Source organism: Rana temporaria, chromosome 11 (assembly GCF_905171775.1).
Source record: "Rana temporaria chromosome 11, aRanTem1.1, whole genome shotgun sequence".
Lineage (NCBI taxonomy): Eukaryota > Metazoa > Chordata > Amphibia > Anura > Ranidae > Rana > Rana temporaria.
In genome coordinates, this window is record NC_053499.1 from 144,849,435 (window position 1) to 144,869,937 (window position 20,503).

Sequence of the window (20,503 nt, forward strand, 5' to 3'; positions counted from 1 at the left end):
GGAGCTTCCCTCCATTCATTTCAGCTGAGGCTGCTGAGAAAGGGACAGGGGAATCTGTGTCCTTGGTCCCTTTCTCTGTCTTAAAGGGGAGATGCCAGAGGTCTGTTAAGACCCCTGATATCTCACCAAAGACCCCCTACAGGGCTGATTAAAAAAAAAAAAAAAAATTGCAATAAATATTAAAAAATAAATAAAAATGTAAAAAAATAAATAAAAAAAAACACACTGACAATAAAATAAATAAATAAATAAATAAAAATCACTGTAAAAAAAAAAAATAGTAAAAAAAAAAAAGTGAAAAAAAATAAATAAATACTGCCACTGTCACATGACATTAAAAAAAGTATCGGTATTCGGTATCGGCGAGTACTTGAAAAAAAGTATCGGTACTTGTACTCGGTCTCAAAAAAGTGGTATCGGGACAACCCTAATATTAATAATGTGTGACTGTGGGGGAAATTAGAGTGTAAGCTCCTCTGGTGCAGAGACTGATGTGACTGTCTCAATGTTCTCTGTACAGCACTGCAGAATATGTCAGAGCTATATAAATGTATATTAATAATGTGTGACTGTGGGGGGACATTAGAGTGTAAGCTCCTCTGGTGCAGAGACTGTGACTGGCTCAGTGCTCTCTGTACAGCACTATGGTATATGTCAGTGCTATAGACAGTATAGAGCGCATTTAATCTCCCAGCAGCTAAATTCTCATCTACAAACACTAATATGTGCACCCTGTACTTTCTTCCCCCTTTATATATGGAGGGAGTTGTGTATCAGTGAAACCTCGCCGATCGGCATTCTCCTCCATCTCCGGGTTCCGGGAGGGTTTGGTTCCTATCATGCTTCAATCTTCCGATGATCTCTATTGGGTGATCATGTGAGGTGAGGGCGGGAAGAAGGCGCGGTGTGAGCGGGGATTGGCTACTGCTGGCTGTACAGAATATGACGGGGGCGGGCTCAGGATAGGAGGTGAGCGGTGAGCGAGTGGAGGCAGGAGAGATACAGAGAGAGGTGAGAGATCTACACTGATATAGTATGTGTATCCTATATAGAACTAATATAATATCTATACTATATACTGATACTATACTATATATATACATGTATGATATACTGATATATTTATCATTCTGGGGTGTCATTTATATATGTAGTACTGGTCAGGTGGCACAGTATGGGTGCTCTGTACATTGTATAATATATATATATAGAACTGATACATTGTATATATTATTGTGATAACTTATACTGATACAATGTATCTTATATATACATTTCTCTATGTATTAGTGATCAGGTTGTACAATGTATGGGGTGCACTGTGTACAGTATACGGTGTGATCTGTCTATGTATGATGTCATTGATCGGTATATGGTAAGGGATGCTGTCTATGTATGATGTCATTGATCGGTATACAATGTGATCTGTCTATGTATGATGTCATTGATCGGTATACAATGTGATCTGTCTATGTATGATGTCATTGATCGGTATACAATGTGATCTGTCTATGTATGATGTCATTGATCGGTATATGGTAAGGGATCCATGCGTGGATCTCTCATTAAACCTGAAATCTATTCCGTGTTCATTTGTACATTATATATTGTCCATGTAATGTATATGATGGTGTGTGTGTGTGTATATATATATATATATATATATATATATATATATATACGATCCATCGATTATTTCCAATGTTCCTCCATTCTGCACTCTTCTCAAATTGCCATTCTCAGACACCCTTTTCTCCTTGTCTTCTCTTTCAGCATCTCGGCTAAAAATGAGGAAGGTGACATGCACAGCGCCCGTAAACATCGCCGTCATCAAATACTGTGAGTAGGTGGAGTCAGGATAGATTGTATGATGTCATCGAATCACTATATACATGGGTGTCTGCTCCATAGGGCAAGGGGGGGCAATTCCCCCCCCCCCTGAAATCGTAAGAGAAGACACTTGACTTGCCCTCTGTGTTGCAATGGCCGCCACGGCCGCCTCTGCGGCAGCCGTGGACTTTTTTTTCTAAATCTGCTGCTGGCCTGGGGGCTGGGGCTGCTCTCAGTCTGTTCCGACATAATCACCACGATACTTACAGACACAGACATCTGTCCCTCCCTCCTCACCCGCGGCCCGAGCATCGGATTGGCTCTGCCGCTCGGGCCTCTGCTTAACATTTAGGCTGTTCTGTTCCGTGATTGGCTGCCTCAGCCTGCCTGCCTGTGTAAATGTATGCAATTGCTATGCCGGTCTGGCCGGCGTGGCGCAAGCTCCTCCCACAGGTGCGTGGCGTGCAGTGGTCAAGATGAGAGAGTACGCTGCCAGTGCCTGCCTTGGGCCTATGATCGATCGCTGAAGAACCACAGGTAACAGCAGCAGTGCCGCATACACTGTTACACACACACACATATTTTTCCAGCAATAGCTCAGCTGTCCAACTTTACAAGCAGCAAATTGCAATATATAATATATATATAATATTCTCCTCTTAACTGGCACAGTGTCCCTGAGTCAAAAAGGGACCGACCATGGATGACCTTAAAATGACCCCCTCCCCCCTGAAAAAAGTTCAGCGGACGCCCATGACTATATATATATATAATATAATAATAATAATAATTATATAATGGGCATTCTCCCTGATCCCGCAGGCCCTTCACAGTGCCTCAGTCAGCATGGGAATGCAGCTCTCCCCTCTGCCTCTTTCTTATGCTGATCTGTGCCCTTCCCTTGCCCCTCATTTTTGGGGGCTGGCGGGGATAGTAGGGGGTTTGAAAACTCTCCTTGTGATTGGTCAGGAGGTGTACATAGACTGTAGAAAGACTGATAGATTTGGGAATTCCTGACTTGCAGAATCACAGGCTCCACATCAGGTGTTTCCAGAAAAGATTCAGATTCTCCAACAAAATGACCAATACTTTAGAGAAACACTGCTGAGGTGGAGTCAGTTCCAACCAGTCAGAATTCATTGTTGGGTGATCTGATGGTGGGATGGGGTTGCTATGGGTTACAGCGCTCTGCTGGTCTTCAAGGGCTACTCCTGTATAATTAATCTTTACATTGAATTTGTGTTCCAGGGGGGAAGCGGAACGAGGAGCTCATCCTCCCCATCAACTCTTCTCTCAGCGTCACCCTGCACCAGGATCAGGTCTGTGGTCTTCATACAGAGAACCTGTCATTGGGTAATGGATGGTAGGGTGTATGATGGATGGTAGGGTGTACGATGGATGGAAGGGTGTATGATGAATGGATGGTAGGGTGTATGATGGATGGATGGTAGGGTGTATGATGGATGGATGGTAGGGTGTATGATGGATGGATGGTAGGGTGTATGATGGTAGGGTGTATGATGGATGGATGGTAGGGTGTATGATGGATGGTAGGGTGTATGATGGATGGTAGGGTGTATGATGGATGGATGGTAGGGTGTATGATGGATGGTAGGGTGTATGATGGATGGGTGGTAGGGTGTATGATGGGTGGTAGGGTGTATGATGGATGATAGGGTGTATGATGGATGGTAGGGTGTATGATGGATGGTAGGGTGTATGATGGAAGGATGGTAGGGTGTATGATGGATGGATGGTAGGGTGTATGATGGAAGGATGGTAGGGTGTATGATGGAAGGATGATAGGGTGTATGATGGATGGTAGGGTGTATGATGGATGGATGGTAGGGTGTATGATGGAAGGATGGTAGGGTGTATGATGGAAGGATGGTAGGGTGTATGATGGATGGATGGTAGGGTGTATGATGGATGGTAGGGTGTATGATGGATGGATGGTAGGGTGTATGATGGAAGGATGGTAGGGTGTATGATGGATGGATGGTAGGGTGTATGATGGATGGTAGGGTGTATGATGGATGGTAGGGTGTATGATGGATGGATGGTAGGGTGTATGATGGAAGGATGGTAGGGTGTATGATGGATGGATGGTAGGGTGTATGATGGATGGTAGGGTGTATGATGGATGGATGGTAGGGTGTATGATGGATGGTAGGGTGTATGATGGATGGGTGGTAGGGTGTATGATGGGTGGTAGGGTGTATGATGGGTGGTAGGGTGTATGATGGATGGTAGGGTGTATGATGGATGGTAGGGTGTATGATGGATGGTAGGGTGTATGATGGAAGGATGGTAGGGTGTATGATGGATGGATGGTAGGGTGTATGATGGAAGGATGGTAGGGTGTATGATGGATGGATGGTAGGGTGTATGATGGATGGATGGTAGGGTGTATGATGGATGGATGGTAGGGTGTATGATGGATGGATGGTAGGGTGTATGATGGATGGGTGGTAGGGTGTATGATGGAAGGATGGTAGGGTGTATGATGGAAGGATGGTAGGGTGTATGATGGATGGATGGTAGGGTGTATGATGGATGGATGGTAGGGTGTATGATGGATGGATGGTAGGGTGTATGATGGATGGGTGGTAGGGTGTATGATGGATGGATGGTAGGGTGTATGATGGATGGTAAGGTGTATGATGAATGGGTGGTATGGTGTATGATGGATGGTAGGGTGTATGATGAATGGGTGGTATGGTGTATGATGGATGGGTGGTAGGGTGTATGATGGATGGATGGTAGGGTGTATGATGGATGGTAGGGTGTATGATGGATGGGTGGTAGGGCATATGGTGCATGGTGTGGTATAGGGTATATGCTAAGGATTGACCAATTATCGGCGGCCGATAGTCACTTTTTCAGAAGTATCAAAAAACTGACCGATATTGCAGCTGCAGGCATCTCCCTCGGTACCGTTCTTTAGAGCAGACGGTCAGCTTTATTGCAATAAAAACCAATGCAGCTTAGCAGCCACTTGGCTGTTATTACAAGCAGCAGGAGGGGACAACCCCCCCTCCTGCCGCTCGCCCGGGTTCTCACGTTCCACCGGGAGGCCCAAGCAACCAGCCAGCGTGTCTGCTGGCTGGCCGAAGACCCGAGCAAGGCCGATGCTTTATTGGGGTCTCGGCTATAGTAACCTGGAACCGATGTCATATCATCACTTCCCATTTTAAATGCGCCTGTTAAAAAAAAATAAAGTAAAATGCAGATCTCAACGTTTGGAATACTTTCAAGTGCAGAGGAGGGGTTTGGGGTCTTATAGACCCCCGATCCCTCCATAAAGAGTACCTGTCACTGCCTATTACTGTCACAGGGGATGTTTACATTCCTTGTGACAGCAATAACAGTGATAAAAAAACAAAAAAAATGTAAAAGGACAGTGTAAAAATGTTAAATGTACAAAATATCGGCAAATAATATTGGCAGGAGAGGTGGCCGAAATATTAGTATCGTATTGGCACTGAAAAAATGATATCGGTCGATTCCTAGTATATGGTGTATGGTATGATGTGGTGTATGGTAGGATGTATGTTATGTTGTATGGTAGGGTGTATAGTGTGGTGTATGGTAGGGTCTATGGTGTGTAGTGGGGTGTAGGGTATGGTGTATGATATGGTGTGGTGTATAGTGGGGTGTACAGTGTATGGTATGGTGTATAGTTGGGTGTAGGGTCTATGGTGTATGATAGGGGCACCTATAGTACATTAGGAAGCATTGCCTCATTATACTCAAACCCCCCCCCCCCCGGCACGTTTTGGGGGTTCTGGAATCCGGGGAGAGTTCAGGCTCCTAATCTCTACTTTGCAGGAACTCTGAGATAAACACTCCCCCACATCCCATAATACATTGCACACACCTTTTATTGGCGGTACACAGAGCGTGACTTCTGTTCCAATCTGTATTATTTACCAGCCAATCAGAGCAGACACTGCAGCAGCTGGCAGCTCATTGGTCAGCTGGTTTACTCAGTATCCTGACTCCGCCGCTTCATTTTATCCATCCTAATGGCAGAATTGTTTTCCCTTTTAAATGTTTCAGTTAAAGACGACGACCAGCATTGCGGCCAGCCGCGAGTTCACCCAGGACCGGATTTGGCTGAACGGAAAGGAAGACGACATTAATCACCCGCGCCTGCAGTCCTGCCTGCGAGAAAGTGAGTGATCCTGCCTGCGGAGTTCCTCTTTAACTCGATACCATTCACCCAAATGTTTATTAATTCATTGCGTCCTCCAATCGCACTCAATGTGATCTTCTTCTCCATTGGCCTCCTCCAGTCCGCCGTCTGGCGAGGAAGAGGCGGAGCAGCGGCAGTGAAGATGGCGTCTCCAGGATCCTCAATGACAAAGTCCACATCTGTTCCATCAACAATTTCCCCACCGCCGCCGGGCTGGCGTCCTCTGCCGCGGGATACGCCTGTCTGGGTAAGAGAAGGGGATGGCGCTACATGGAGGCGGAAAATCATGAACGCCCACAAACCGCACATATACGTCACTGGTTAGCCAATGGTCCTGTGCTGAGAGTGCGCTAGCACTGAGACCGAGCCGTCAAAGACAACTCTCAGCCCCCGTTCACACCTAGGCGTATATACGCCTGTAGTGCGACGCCGCTGCATCCCCGAGACGCTGGAGGGATGATTTCAAATGCACCTCTATGGAGATGGTTCACATCTCCACGCCGAACGCCGTACGCCTGCCGCCTGAAAACAAGTCCCGGACCTTTTTTTCAGGCGGCTTTCGGCGTTCGGCATAGGAGATGTAAACCATCTCCATAGAGGTGCATGTTAAATCATCCCTCCAGGATCCAGGCTGCATTCACAATCGCGGCGTTTTGTCACCGCAAATCGCGGTACAAAACGCCGCAATTTGTCGCCGCAATTCGCGGGACAAAACTCTGCGATTTTGTACGCCTAGGTGTGAATGCAGCCTCAGTCTCGTCTAATGATCAATCGATGGCTGGACCAGCTCTCGATCATGTGACCCCTGTGACAGCCAATCACAGTGGTCACATGATCCACAGTGATCTACAGTAGGGAGGAAGAGACCATCCGTCCAGGGTAGGCACATCTGTTCTGTGTGAACTAACCAGCTGTTGTGAATCCAATGTTCTTAGGCTATTTTCCCTTCTGGAAGAAAGAATATTATGGACAGAAGTAAATATAGGTTAATTTATATCAAACGTGAAGTGAATCAGGAAAATATTGCATCATGACCACCAGATGGAGCTGAAGATCAGAGAAAATGTATACATAAGAGGTACAATGTAACAACTCTAGAGGACGTTGGAAGCAGTGGGAGATCCCGTAGTAGCATCCGTTACATTCACTTCCTAATTCCCTCCAGGGTTCTCTAGAATTGTTGCGTTGGGGGAGATTTACTAAAATTGGTGTAGTTAGAATCTGGTGCAGCTCTGCATGGTAACCAATCCACTCCTAACTTCAGCTTGTTCAATTAAGCTTTGACAAAAACCTAGAAGCTGATTGGTTTCTATGCAGAGCTGCACCAGATTTTGCACTGCATCTCTTCTCACTAAGATGTATTTATTTCCAGTGCTCCTCGGCTCCATCTAGTGGTCATAATGTGCTATACTCCCTGTTTGTTCTACATGAACCTGTCTTTACTGCTGTCCATAATTTTTAAAGAACATTTGACCAGAAGAGAACATTTGATTTTTGCCCCATTCTCACGGAACAAATGTACGAGTGATATCCCTGGATGAAAGCGGTATGGATGTTTTATAATACACCCCTTAACCACTTGCTTACTGGGTACATATACCCCCCTCCTGCCCAGGTGAAATTTCAGCTTCCGGCACTGCGTCGCTTTAACTGACAATTGCGCGGTCGTGCGACGTGGCTCCCAAACAAAATTGACGTCCTTTTTTCCCCACAAGTAGAGCTTTCTTTTGGTGGTATTTGATCACCTCTGCGTTTTTTTTATTTTTTGCGCTATAAACAAAAAAATAGCGACAATTTTGAAAAAAAAATCTATTTTTTACTTGTTGCTATAATAAATAGCCCAATTTTTTTAAATTTTTTTTTTTTTTTTTTTCTCAGGTTAGGCCGATACGTATTACCGTATTTATCGCGGTATAACACGCTCCCGCGTATACCGCGCACCCCTAAAGTGGCCCCCAATCCTGTGGGAAAAAAGTTTTTTTGTTTTTTTGTACTTACAGTTTTGGTGTCTTGCGCGGCGTCCATCGGCGGCCTCGTCGGGTCCGGCGGCCTTCTGCGGCATCGGGTGTCCGTCTTCGGCGGGTCGGGGGTCCTCTTCGGCGGGTCGGGGGTCCTCTTCGGTGGGTCCGGCGTCCTTCTCCGGCGTCCTCCCCGCTCGTTTCCCGCCACGAGTTTGAATACTGCGCCGGCATATACCGAGCGCAGTACACTCGTGAATCTTCGGGCAGGCTCGGCAACTGTCGCGCTGACGTCCTGTACGTTCAGGACGTCAGTGCGAGAGGCGCCGAGACTGCCCGAAGATTCACGAGTGTACTGCACTCGGTATATGCCGGCGCAGTATTCAAACTCGTGGCGGGAAAGCGGGTATCGGCGTATATCGCGCACCCACGATTTTGCCCTGATTTTCAGGGCAAAATAGTGCGCGGTATACGCCGATAAATACGGTATTCTACATATTTTTGGTAAAAAATAAATTTAAAAAATTGCAATAAGTGACTGGTTTGCGCAAAAGTTATAGCGCCTACAAAATAGGGGACAGAATTATTATTTTTTATTATTTTTTATTTTACTAGTGATGGCGGCGATCTGCGATTTTTATCGGCAATGCGGCATTATGGCGGACACTTTTGACACATTTTTGGCACCATTCACATTTATACTGCGATCAGTGCTATAAATATGCACTAATTACTGTATAAATGTGACTGGCATTGAAGGAGTTAAGTGTGTGCCCTGCATAGTGTTTCTAACTGTGGGGGAAGGGGACTGACTGGGGGAGGTGACCGATCTGTGTCCCTATGTACAAGGGACACAGATCGGTCTCCTCTCTCCCTGACAGAACATGGATCTGTGTGTTTACACACACAGATCTACGTCCTTGTCTCTGTAACCGCCGATCGCGGGTGCCTGGCCGACATCACGGCTGCCAGACACGCGCATCGGCATCTCAGTGATGCGGTGGGCACTCGCGCGCCCCCCAGTGGCTGGAGGCCGTATATAGATGGCCTCCCGGCAATTAAGATCCACACTGCGGCCGTATAAAGTCATATAAAGTCGTGGTTAAACACTTCCTGCCCAGCCTATTGTCAATAGGCGGGACATTTGTCGATCGGGGTGGACATCACATGACATCCTCCCGGATTGCGCAATCTGTCACCGATGACTGCTCAGTGTACCGGCTCAACCAATCCCATGACAATTGTAAAAAATGGATGGCTTCCTTTCATGCCATCCATTGTATACAATTGTGCTGCTAGCTGTGATTGGTCACAGTGATTACATGGTACAGACAGGGTCAATCGCAGCCCATCTGTACCATGTGATTAGCTGTGGCTAATCATAGCTAAACACTCCTGAATCGGTTTCATTTAGTAAAAATGGTTGCTTTATAGCAATGAAATTCACTGGTATAAACGATCATCATATGTAAAAAAAAAAAAAAATCCTGATCACTTCCCCAGAGTAGTACAATGTTACTATGGTAACACTTTATTACTCTGGTCACAGTGTGTAAAAAACAAAAAACAAAAAAAAAGACATACACTTGAAATAAGGACGGATTGTTCCACGTCTCCTATATGATGATTGGGGAGGTGGTATTGGTTGGATGTGATTGTGTAAATTGTTGGATTGCGGTCCTGATTGTCATGCTGATACATTGTTTCCTGCCTCTCAGTCTACTCCCTAGCCAAGCTGTACGGTGTGGAGGGCGAGCTGTCCGAGATCGCCCGGCAGGGTTCTGGTAGCGCCTGCAGGAGTATGTACGGAGGCTTCGTCCAATGGCTGATGGGGGATCGGGAAGACGGTAAAGACAGTCTGGCACAGCAGGTGGAGGTGGAGACTCACTGGCCAGAACTTCGCATCCTCATCCTGGTGGTAAGGGCAGAGCAATCCCCCAGCCTGTGATGGCGCCCCCTGCTGTATGGAGACAAGACATCATGGTTTAGATATAATGAACGTTCGATCTGGTTCCATGTTTCAGGCCAGCGCAGAGAAGAAGCATGTTGGCAGCACAGCTGGAATGCAGACCAGTGTGGAGACCAGCCCGTTACTGAAGGTAGGGTCCGCGGTCACATGACAGGGTGACCAAATTTAATCAGTGCCTCATTATCCGCATTACCAGACATGCACTAAAATACCTAAATCTAGATGTTCAGATGGTGGAGAGTGCTGCATAATCACCAATTGTCTGTTTCAGTTTCGGGCGGAGTCGTCGGTGTCGGGAAGAATGACCGAGATGATCGAGTCGATCAGGAAAAAGGATTTTGAAAGCTTCGGGCAGCTAACGATGAAGGACAGCAATCAGTTCCACGCTACGTGCCTGGACACCTTCCCCCCAATCTTCTACCTGAACCAGGTGTCACAGCAAATCATCAGCCTTGTCCACCGCTACAACACCCACTATGGACAGACCAAGGTACTGCAACCTCTACAGCACCTGCTATGGGCAGACCAAGACACTGCATTCTCTACATTGACCACTATGGGCAGACCAAGGTACTGCAACCTCTACAGCACCTGCTATGGGCAGACCAAAACACTGCATTCTCTACAATGACCACTATGGGCAGACCAAGGTACTGCAAACTCTGCAGCACCTGCTATGGGCAGACCAAAACACTGCATTGACCACTATGGGCAGACCAAAACACTGCATTCTCTACAATGACCACTATGGGCAGACCAAAACACTGCATTCTCTACATTGACCACTATGGGCAGACCAAAACACTGCATTCTCTACATTGACCACTATGGGCAGACCAAAACACTGCATTCTCTACATTGACCACTATGGGGAGACCAAAACACTGCATTCTCTACATTGACCACTATGGGCAGACCAAAACACTGCATTCTCTACATTGACCACTATGGGCAGACCAAAACACTGCATTCTCTACATTGACCACTATGGGCAGACCAAAACACTGCATTCTCTACAATGACCACTATGGGCAGACCAAAACACTGCATTCTCTACATTGACCACTATGGGCAGACCAAAACACTGCATTCTCTACATTGACCACTATGGGCAGACCAAAACACTGCATTCTCTACATTGACCACTATGGGCAGACCAAAACACTGCATTCTCTACATTGACCACTATGAGCAGACCAAAACACTGCATTCTCTACATTGACCACTATGGGCAGACCAAAACACTGCATTCTCTACATTGACCACTATGGGCAGACCAAAACACTGCATTCTCTACATTGACCACTATGGGCAGACCAAAACACTGCATTCTCTACATTGACCACTATGGGCAGACCAAAACACTGCATTCTCTACATTGACCACTATGGGCAGACCAAAACACTGCATTCTCTACATTGACCATTATGGGCAGACCAAAACACTGCATTCTCTACATTGACCACTATGGGCAGACCAAAACACTGCATTCGCTACATTGACCACTATGGGCAGACCAAAACACTGCATTCTCTACATTGCCCATTATGGGCAGACCAAAACACTGCATTCTCTACATTGACCACTATGGGCAGACCAAAACACTGCATTCTCTACATTGACCACTATGGGCAGACCAAGACCACTATAGCGACTACTATGGGCAGAGCTAGGTACTGCAATCTCTACAATGCCCACCATGAGCAGACTAAGGTACTGCAAACTGTACATTGCCCACTATTAGCAGACCAAAGTGCCACAAACTCTACAATGACCACTATGGGCAGACCAAGGTACTGTAATCTCTATATTGCCTGCTATGGGAAGATCAAGATACTGCAACCTCTACAGCACCCGCTATGGGCAGACCAAAACACTGCATTCTCTACATTGCCCATTATGATCAGACCAAGACCACTATAGCGACTACTATGGGCAGAGCTAGGTACTGCAATCTCTACATTGCCCACTATGAGCAGACTAAGGTACTGCAAACTGTACAATGCCCACTATAAGCAGACCAAAGTGCCACAAACTCTACAATGACCACTATGGGCAGACCAAGTTACTGTAATCTCTATATTGCCTGCTATGGGAAGATCAAGATACTGCAACCTCTACAGCACCCGCTATGGGCAGACCAAAACACTGCATTCCCTACTATGGGCAGAGCTAGGTACTGCAATCTCTACATTGCCCACTATGAGCAGACTAAGGTACTGCAAACTGTACAATGCCCACTATCAGCAGACCAAAGTGCCACAAACTCTACAATGCCCACTATCGGCAGACCAATGTACTGTAATCTCTATATTGCCTGCTATAGGAAGATCAAAATACTGCAATCTCTACAGTGACCACTATGGGCAGTCCTAGGTACTGCAATTTCTGCAATGCACACTGTGGGTGGATCAAGGTACTGCAAACTGTACATTGCCCACTATAGGAAGATCAGGGCACCGCAAATTCTATAATGCTCACTATGGGCAGACCAAAGTAATGCAATTTCTAGAATGTCAGCTAAGGGCAGACCATGGTACTGCAATCTCTACTATGGTAAGATCAAGATACTGCAATATCTACAATGCACACTGTGGGCAGACCAAGGTACTGCAAACTGTAAATTACTATAGGAAGACCAAGGTAGCACAAAGTACTGCAATGTTTACAACACCCACTATGGGCAGACAAAGGTGCTGCAATCTCTACATTACACACTATGGAACATACCAGCGCCTGCTATGGGCAGATAGGGTACTGCAATCAATGTTTTGCCCACTATGGGCAGATCAAAGGTACTGCACAGTACTCTCTCATTTGCTTTCACTCGCTCACTCTTTTGCTTGCTCTCACGTGCTTGCTCTGTACTCATGTTGCATGCTCTCTTTTGCTCTTGCTTACTTTTTTTCGCATTCACTTGAACTTCTGCTGCCTTTGATACAATCTTTTTTTCTTCTGTCTCTCGTCACTCTCCTCCTCTCCTGCAGGTTGCATACAGTTTTGATGCAGGTCCCAACGCCGTCATCTTCATGTTGGAACCAACTGTCAACGAGTTTGTGGAAGTCGTGAAGCGTTCCTTCCCTCCGGCCTCTAATGGAGACCCGTAAGTTTATTATTCCTTCACATTATAACCACCCTCCTTCCCGCCATGTGAGCTTCGGTGTGCATCAGTGATCCGTCTTGGGTTGACTTGATCTCTGTCTAAAATGCTTAGAGTGTTCTTTACCTAATTCTTCTAGGGATTTTCTCCACCTAAATTCCTGTTTCTAAGTTCTTGTTGCTGCACTGGAGTCATCAGTGAGGCAAATGGACATATGGTTGAAGTGTTGCCAAGACTGACCAGGTTTCTCCATAAATAATCAGCCTGGTCCACTGCTACAACATCCACTATGGGCAGACCAAGGTACTGCAGTCTCTACATTGCCCACTATGGGCAGGCCAAGGTACTGCAATCTTTGCTTTACCACCATGAGCAGAAAAAGGCAATGCATTCTCTACATTGCCCACTATGGGCAGACGGAGATACTGCAGTCTCTACATTGCCTATTATGGACAGACCGAGATACTTCAGTCTTTACATTGCCAATTATGGGCAGACCGAGGTACTGCAGTCTCTACATTTCCCATTATGGGCCGACCGAGGTACTGCAGTCTCTACATTTCCCATTATGGGCAGACCGAGGTACTGCAGTCTCTACATTTCCCATTATGGGCAGACCGAGGTACTGCAGTCTTTACATTGCACTGCCTTGGTCTGCCCATAATTGGCAATCTCTACATTGCCCACTATGGGTAGACCAAGGTACTTCGATCTCTACAGTACCCTCTATAGGCAGACCAAGGTACTGCAATCTCTACATGGCCCACTATGAGCAGACCAAGGCAATGCATTCTCTACATTGCCTGCTATGGGCAGACCAATATACTGCAGTCTTTACACAGCCCATTATGGGCAGACAAAGGTACTGCAGTCTTTACATTGCACTGCCTTGGTCTGCCCATAATTGGCAATCTCTACATTGCCCACTATGGGCAGACCAAGGTACTTCGATCTCTACAGTACCCTCTATAGGCAGACCAAGGTACTGCAATCTCTACATGGCCCACTATGAGCAGACCAAGGCAATGCATTCTCTACATTGCCTGCTATGGGCAGACCAATATACTGCAGTCTTTACACAGCCCATTATGGGCAGATCACGGCACTGCAATCTCTACATTGCCCACTATGGGAAGACCAAGGTACTTCGATCTCTACAGCACCCTCTTTGGGCAGACCAAGGTACTACAATTCTTCTGGGGATTTTCTGCACCTAAATTCCTGTTTCAAAGCTAATGCTGCTGCACTGATGGAGTCATCAGTGAGGGAAATGGGCAGGTGGTTGAAGTGACTGACCAGCACTGTTTGGCAAGCTGTAAAAAGCATTTTCTCTTCATTTCATTATTAGTATTCCTATTCAGCCTGCAGGAGAGCCCTGGAGGATGATGGGATTTGTAGTTCCCAAAAGCAGAACTTGCAGTAGTAATGGAGGATGGTACTTTGTTAGTCATTGATCAGTTCAGGAAGTTGGGGGTTTGTGACACCCAATATTGCCAAACTCAAGTGAATAAAGACGAACGTTTTCGAAACACATTGAATTCAGGCAAGATAGCTAACGTCTTTCGAAAGCTAACATCTTAGCCAATACTGGGTGTCACCTAAACATTCTGCAAAATACAGATCTACTAAGCTAATGACCACATCCTCATTTTTTTTCTCTCTGCCGAGCATAAAATTAAGGTGCTCTATATTCTCTCCAGAACAGAAGCAGGTTGGAATCTTCAAATTGTTAAAATACTCTCTGCAGATCCAGTGAGGTACATAAGACACAATCTAAACATGGCTGCCGTTTTGTTTAAGCCCAGACGCTCCTGATGAAAATGTTCGGCATCTGAAGTTTAATTTGGAATAAAGAAGAGGATTTTTGAAGTGCATATAATATACTCCGGGCAATGACGTTCCGAGAGCTAATAATGATTTTACCATACACATAATGGCCCCAAAATGACTATGGGCCAGATCCACGTACCTGAGCGCATTGTTGCGTCCGGCGTAGCGTATCTCTGATGCACTACGCCGCCGTAACTTACAGCCCATTTTCCTTATCCTGAAAGAATTTGCGCCGTAAGTTACGGCGGCGTAGTGTAACTTTGGCGGCGTAAGGGCGCGCAATTCAAATGGATGTGATGGGGGCGTGTTTTATGTTAATACGTCTTGACCCGACGTAAATGACGTTTTTTTTTTTTTTATGGCGACTGCGCCGTCCGTGGGGGTATCCCAGTGCGCATGCTCGAAATGAACCCGCAACAAGCCATTGCTTACGACGTGAACGTCATTCTACGCAAAGCCCTATTCACGAACGACTTAGGCAAACGACGTAAAAAATTCAAAATTCGACGCGGGAACGACGGCCATACTTAACATTAAGTACGCCTCATATAGCAGGGGTAACTATATGCCGAAAAAAGCCTTACGGAAACAACGTTAAAAAAAAGCGCCGGAAGTACGTTTGTGGATTTGCGTATCTAGCTAATTTGCATACTCAACGCGGAATTCGACAGAAGCGCCACCAATCGGCCAGCGTAAATATGCACCTTAGATCTGACGGCGTACTAAGACGTACGCCAGTCGGATCTAGCCCAGCTTCAGGCGTATCTTGTTTTGTGGATACAAAACAAAGATACGCCGTCGTAAAATAGAAGTTACGCGGCGTATCAATAGATACGCCGCCGTAACTTCTTCGTGGATCTGCCCCTATAACTTTATTACCAAAAATGAACAGCATCCAAATCCAATCCATGGCCTTTACCATAAAATGACAATGGCACTGATAAATCGGGGGGAAATGGCACCACGGTGACCATGCTGGTCTATAAGAGGTCCCAGGGCACAAGGAAACATTCTCACACATTGGGCCACATATAGATCCGGCGCTCATACACGTGTGTTTTTTGTACACAGTTTGCGTAAATTGAATTCACAGAAGCGTGAAATCTTCTCCTACTGTGCTCACTATGTCAGGAATTCACAGTAGGAGATGCAGCCGGCCAGATCCATCCAGTTCTGTGTCTCTGATGGTGAGCCGCTAGTTGTAGATCATCGAGTGATCTGCCATGTTGTATCAGGTGCTATGGGTGCAGAGGGCTGGAACACTCCCACTTCTCCATCCTCCAATGAAATATCAAAACATGATTCAACATAAATATCATCTATTGGCTATCTATATGTGCTTTATACATGGTACAGATCAGATCCAGAAGATGGTGCCCACCAGGTAGAGATGTTTCCACTTGGAGTGATATTCTGCCCCCCAGAGACGCCAGCAGTGAGATCTCCCCATCGGGATTCACAATTTAGCCCAACCATTGTGGGAGGGGCAGAGACACAAACTACTGCAGGAAATCTCCCCATTGTGGGAGGGGCAGAGACACAATCTACTGCAGGGAAATCTTACCATTGTGGGAGGAGCAGAGACACAAACCACTGGGGGGGTCTCACTATTGTGGGAGGGGCAGAGACACAAACTACTGCAGGAAATCTCATCATAGTGGGAGGGGCAGAGACGCAAACTAATGCAGGAAAATCTCGCCATTGTGGGAGGGGCAGAGACACAAACTAATGCAGGAAAATCTCGCCATTGTGGGAGGGGCAGAGACACAAACTACTGCAGGAAATCTCGCCATTGTGGGAGGGGCAGAGACACAAACTACTGCAGGGAAATCTCACCATTGTGGGAGGGGCAGAGACACAAACTACTGCAGGAAATCTCACCATTGTGGGAGGGGCAGAGACACAAACTACTGCAGGAAATCTCACCATTGTGGGAGGGGCAGAGACACAAACTACTGCAGGGAATCTCACCATTGTGGGAGGGGCAGAGACACAAACTACTGCAGAAAATCTCATCATAGTGGGAGGGGCAGAGACACAAACTATTGCAGGGAATCTCATCATTGTGGGAGGGGCAGAGACACAAACTACTGCAGGAAATCTCGCCATTGTGGGAGGGGCAGAGACACAAACTACTGCAGGAAATCTTACCATTGTGGGAGGGGCAGAGACACAAACTACTGCAGGGAAATCTCACCATTGTGGGAGGGGCAGAGACACAAACTACTGCAGGAAATCTCACCATTGTGGGAGGGGCAGAGACACAAACTATTGCAGGGAATCTCATCATTGTGGGAGGGGCAGAGACACAAACTACTGCAGGAAATCTCGCCATTGTGGGAGGGGCAGAGACACAAACTACTGCAGGGAAATCTCACCATTGTGGGAGGGGCAGAGACACAAACTACTGCAGGAAATCTCACCATTTTCGGAGGGGCAGAGACACAAACTACTGCAGGGAAATCTCACCATTGTGGGAGGGGCAGAGACACAAACTACTGCAGGGAAATCTCACCATTGTGGGAGGGGCAGAGACACAAACTACTGCAGGAAATCTCACCATTGTGGGAGGGGCAGAGAAACAAACTACTGCAGGAAATGTCATCATTGTGGGAGGGGCAGAGACACAAACTACTGCAGGATAATCTCATCATTGTGGGAGGAGCAGAGACACAATTTAATTGGGGAAATCTCACCATTGTGGGCGAAGAAGAACCACTGGCATATCATCTACCTTGGCTGATTATTGCCATTAAATTATGACCCCTCATAGGCTTAAAACGAGCTAAAACTCTGGGATAAGAATACTTAGTTTAAATGAAAGTGAATAGTTATTTTTGGCCCAATGACGATTTACAAATGTCAATAACATTCCTAAAAATAACCATACTTATTCTTGCGTAACGTTTTGTGACGTGAAGCCTATAGTGGGAAATAAAACATTTCATTGTGTTTCTGTCATTAAATCTTTCATCTTTTGTTGTCGTGTATTTAGGTTTATTAAAGGTCTACCAGTGAGCCCCGCCCCCTTGTCTCAGGAGCTGACATCTACCATCGAAGGTGACGTGTGCCCAGGAGGAGTGCGTTATGTCATTGTTACACGGGTAAGAATAGAGCGCAATTATTTGTGCAAATAAAAGAGAACACCACAAAATATTCACTTTATAAAGGAACTCAATTTCCTTTGTTTCCTGAGATAGACATCCCCTGTGTGATTGAAGGGTCACTGATACAGTTTATAAATTGGAGACAATGAGGGAGATTTACTAAAATGTAATCTGGTGCAGCTGTGCATAGCAACCAATCAGCTTTCATGTTTGATTGTCAACACTTAATCACTTCATCGCTCTCCCCATTCGTGACCAGGCCATTTTTTGCGATACGATACTGCAATACTTTAACTGGCAATTGCGCAATGCTGTACCCAAATTAAATTTATGTCATTTTTTTACACAAATAGAGGTTTCTTTTGGTGTTTTTATTTATTTATTTTTTTACATTTTTGCACTATAAATAAAGACCAACAATTTTGAAAAAAAAAAATGTTTTACTTTATAAAACACATCCAATAAAAAAAATGTTCTTCATTATTTAGGCCAATATGCATTCTGCTACATACTTTTGGTAAAAAATCCCAAAAAGCATATATTGATTGTTTGCGCAAAAGTTATAGGCCCAGATTCTCAAAAGAGATACGACGGCGCATCTCCAGATACGCCGTTGTATCTATGCGTCTGATTCTTAGAATCAGTTACGCATAGATATCCATTAGATCCGACAGGCGTAAGTCTCTTACGCCGTCGGATCTTAACTGCATTTTTTTTTTTGGCTCGCTAGGTGGCGTTTCCGTCGAAATCCGCATTGAGTATGCAAATTAGCTAGATACGCGAATTCCCGAACGTACGCGTGTCCGACGCAGTAAAGTTACAACGTTTATGTTAGGCTTTTCCTGGCGTAAAGTTGCCCCTGGGTCTGAGGCGCAGTCAATGTTAAGTATGGCCGTCGTTCCCGCGTCAAAAATGTATAAAATTACGTTGTTTGCGTAAGTCGTCCGTGAATGGTGCTGGACGTAATTTACGTCCACGTCAAAACCAATGACGTCCTTGCGACGTCATTTAGAGCAATGCATGCTGGGATATTTTGGGGACGGCGCGTGCACAGTTCGTTTGGCGCGGGAACGCGCTTCATTTAAATGAAACGCGCCCCCTACCCGCAGAATTTGAATTCCGCCGGGTGATTTACGATACGCCGCCGCAACTTTACAGGCAAGTGCTTTGTGAATAAAGCACTTGCCTGAAAAACTTGCGGCGGCGTAACGTAAATGAGATACGTTACGCCCGCACACGTTTGCGCCCATCTATGGGATATTTATTTTCTCTTTTTATTTTTTATTTTTTTTTACTAGTAATGGTGGGGATCAGCGACTTATAGCTGGGCTGTGATATTGCGGTGGACATACTGACACATTGCCTGGAACTTGTGACACTAATACAGTGATCAGCGCTGAAAATGTACACTGTCACTGTACTAATGTCACTGTCTGAGAAGGGGTTAAACATCAGGGGAGATCAAAGGGTTAACTGTTTGCCTTGCCTGTGTTTTCCTATACTGTGTGTGATGCTTTTTCTAGGGAAAGAAATGGAATTTATTCCCTGCTTTGCAGGGACACAAACTTTATCCCATCCCTCCTGTCAGAACAGCGATCTGCCTTGTTTACATAGGCAGATCGCAGTTCTCACTCTTAGCCTAATGATTGGCGGGTACCGGAGGACATTGGGTACCTTTCCATCGCCGATCGGCTGGCAAGCGAGCACCAGCAGTGTGCATGCGTGCCCCCTACCCGGAGGTATATATATATATATATACATGATCTTGCGCACAGGTGTCGCCCTGTAGCAGTAAAACTCCTATAGGTAGTAGAAGTGTATACTATCGATTTTTCATTTTACCTTCACTACCCTTTTTTTTTGTTTGTTTTAAAAAAAAAAATTATAAAAAAATAAAAAAGCTGCTATAGGGCGGACCTAAAGTGGATAATTGAACAGGCTGAAGTTAGAAGCTGATTGGTTATCATGCACAGTGGCACCAGATTGTTCCAGTTTTAGTAAATCTTACCAAAAATTTCTGTATTATGTATGTTCATGGGGGGGGGGGGGGGGGTAAATTTTACAGTTTATTCCATTTAAAATGAATTTGTTCTAAATATATTTCCTGATTTTATTTTATTTTTTTCTCTTTTTGGATTTTGATTACATGACATTGCAGCCGGGACCAGGCCCAGCGCAATCCCAGGACCCCTCGCTGGATCTATTAGGAGCAGACGGGCTGCCCAAACCTTCCACCTAGGAGGAAACCTTCGAAAAGACATTTTATTAATACACAAGAAGTTCCGCCGCCTTTGTTACTGGTTACCCAGCTATGTCAACACTGAGAAATTTCTATCGTCTTCATATAAAGAACTTTAATTACGGGTGTGACCAGCACTAAATATTTATTTTCTCAATGGTAATTGGCCAATTTTCGTACAAGTCCCAGTTTATTATGCAAATAAAAAAACAAATCCTTCCATTTTGTTTGGGATTTTATTTTAAGTCCGAAATTTGCACTAACCCGCATAT

At 45.6% G+C, this 20,503-nt stretch overlaps 1 protein-coding gene across 1 annotated transcript; it reads left to right on the forward strand.

The window, feature by feature from the left end:
• Positions 1-925: 925 nt before the first annotated feature.
• On the forward strand, positions 926-20,453 carry MVD (mevalonate diphosphate decarboxylase). Its single transcript, XM_040329366.1, has 11 exons — positions 926-1,011; positions 1,774-1,839; positions 3,079-3,149; positions 5,893-6,007; positions 6,129-6,275; positions 9,705-9,904; positions 10,011-10,085; positions 10,227-10,445; positions 12,943-13,058; positions 17,881-17,989; positions 20,151-20,453. Exons 2-11 carry the CDS (start codon positions 1,788-1,790, stop codon positions 20,229-20,231), a joined length of 1,185 nt encoding a protein of 394 aa, XP_040185300.1. The 5' UTR covers positions 926-1,011; positions 1,774-1,787; the 3' UTR covers positions 20,232-20,453.
• The last annotated feature ends 50 nt before the right edge of the window (positions 20,454-20,503 follow it).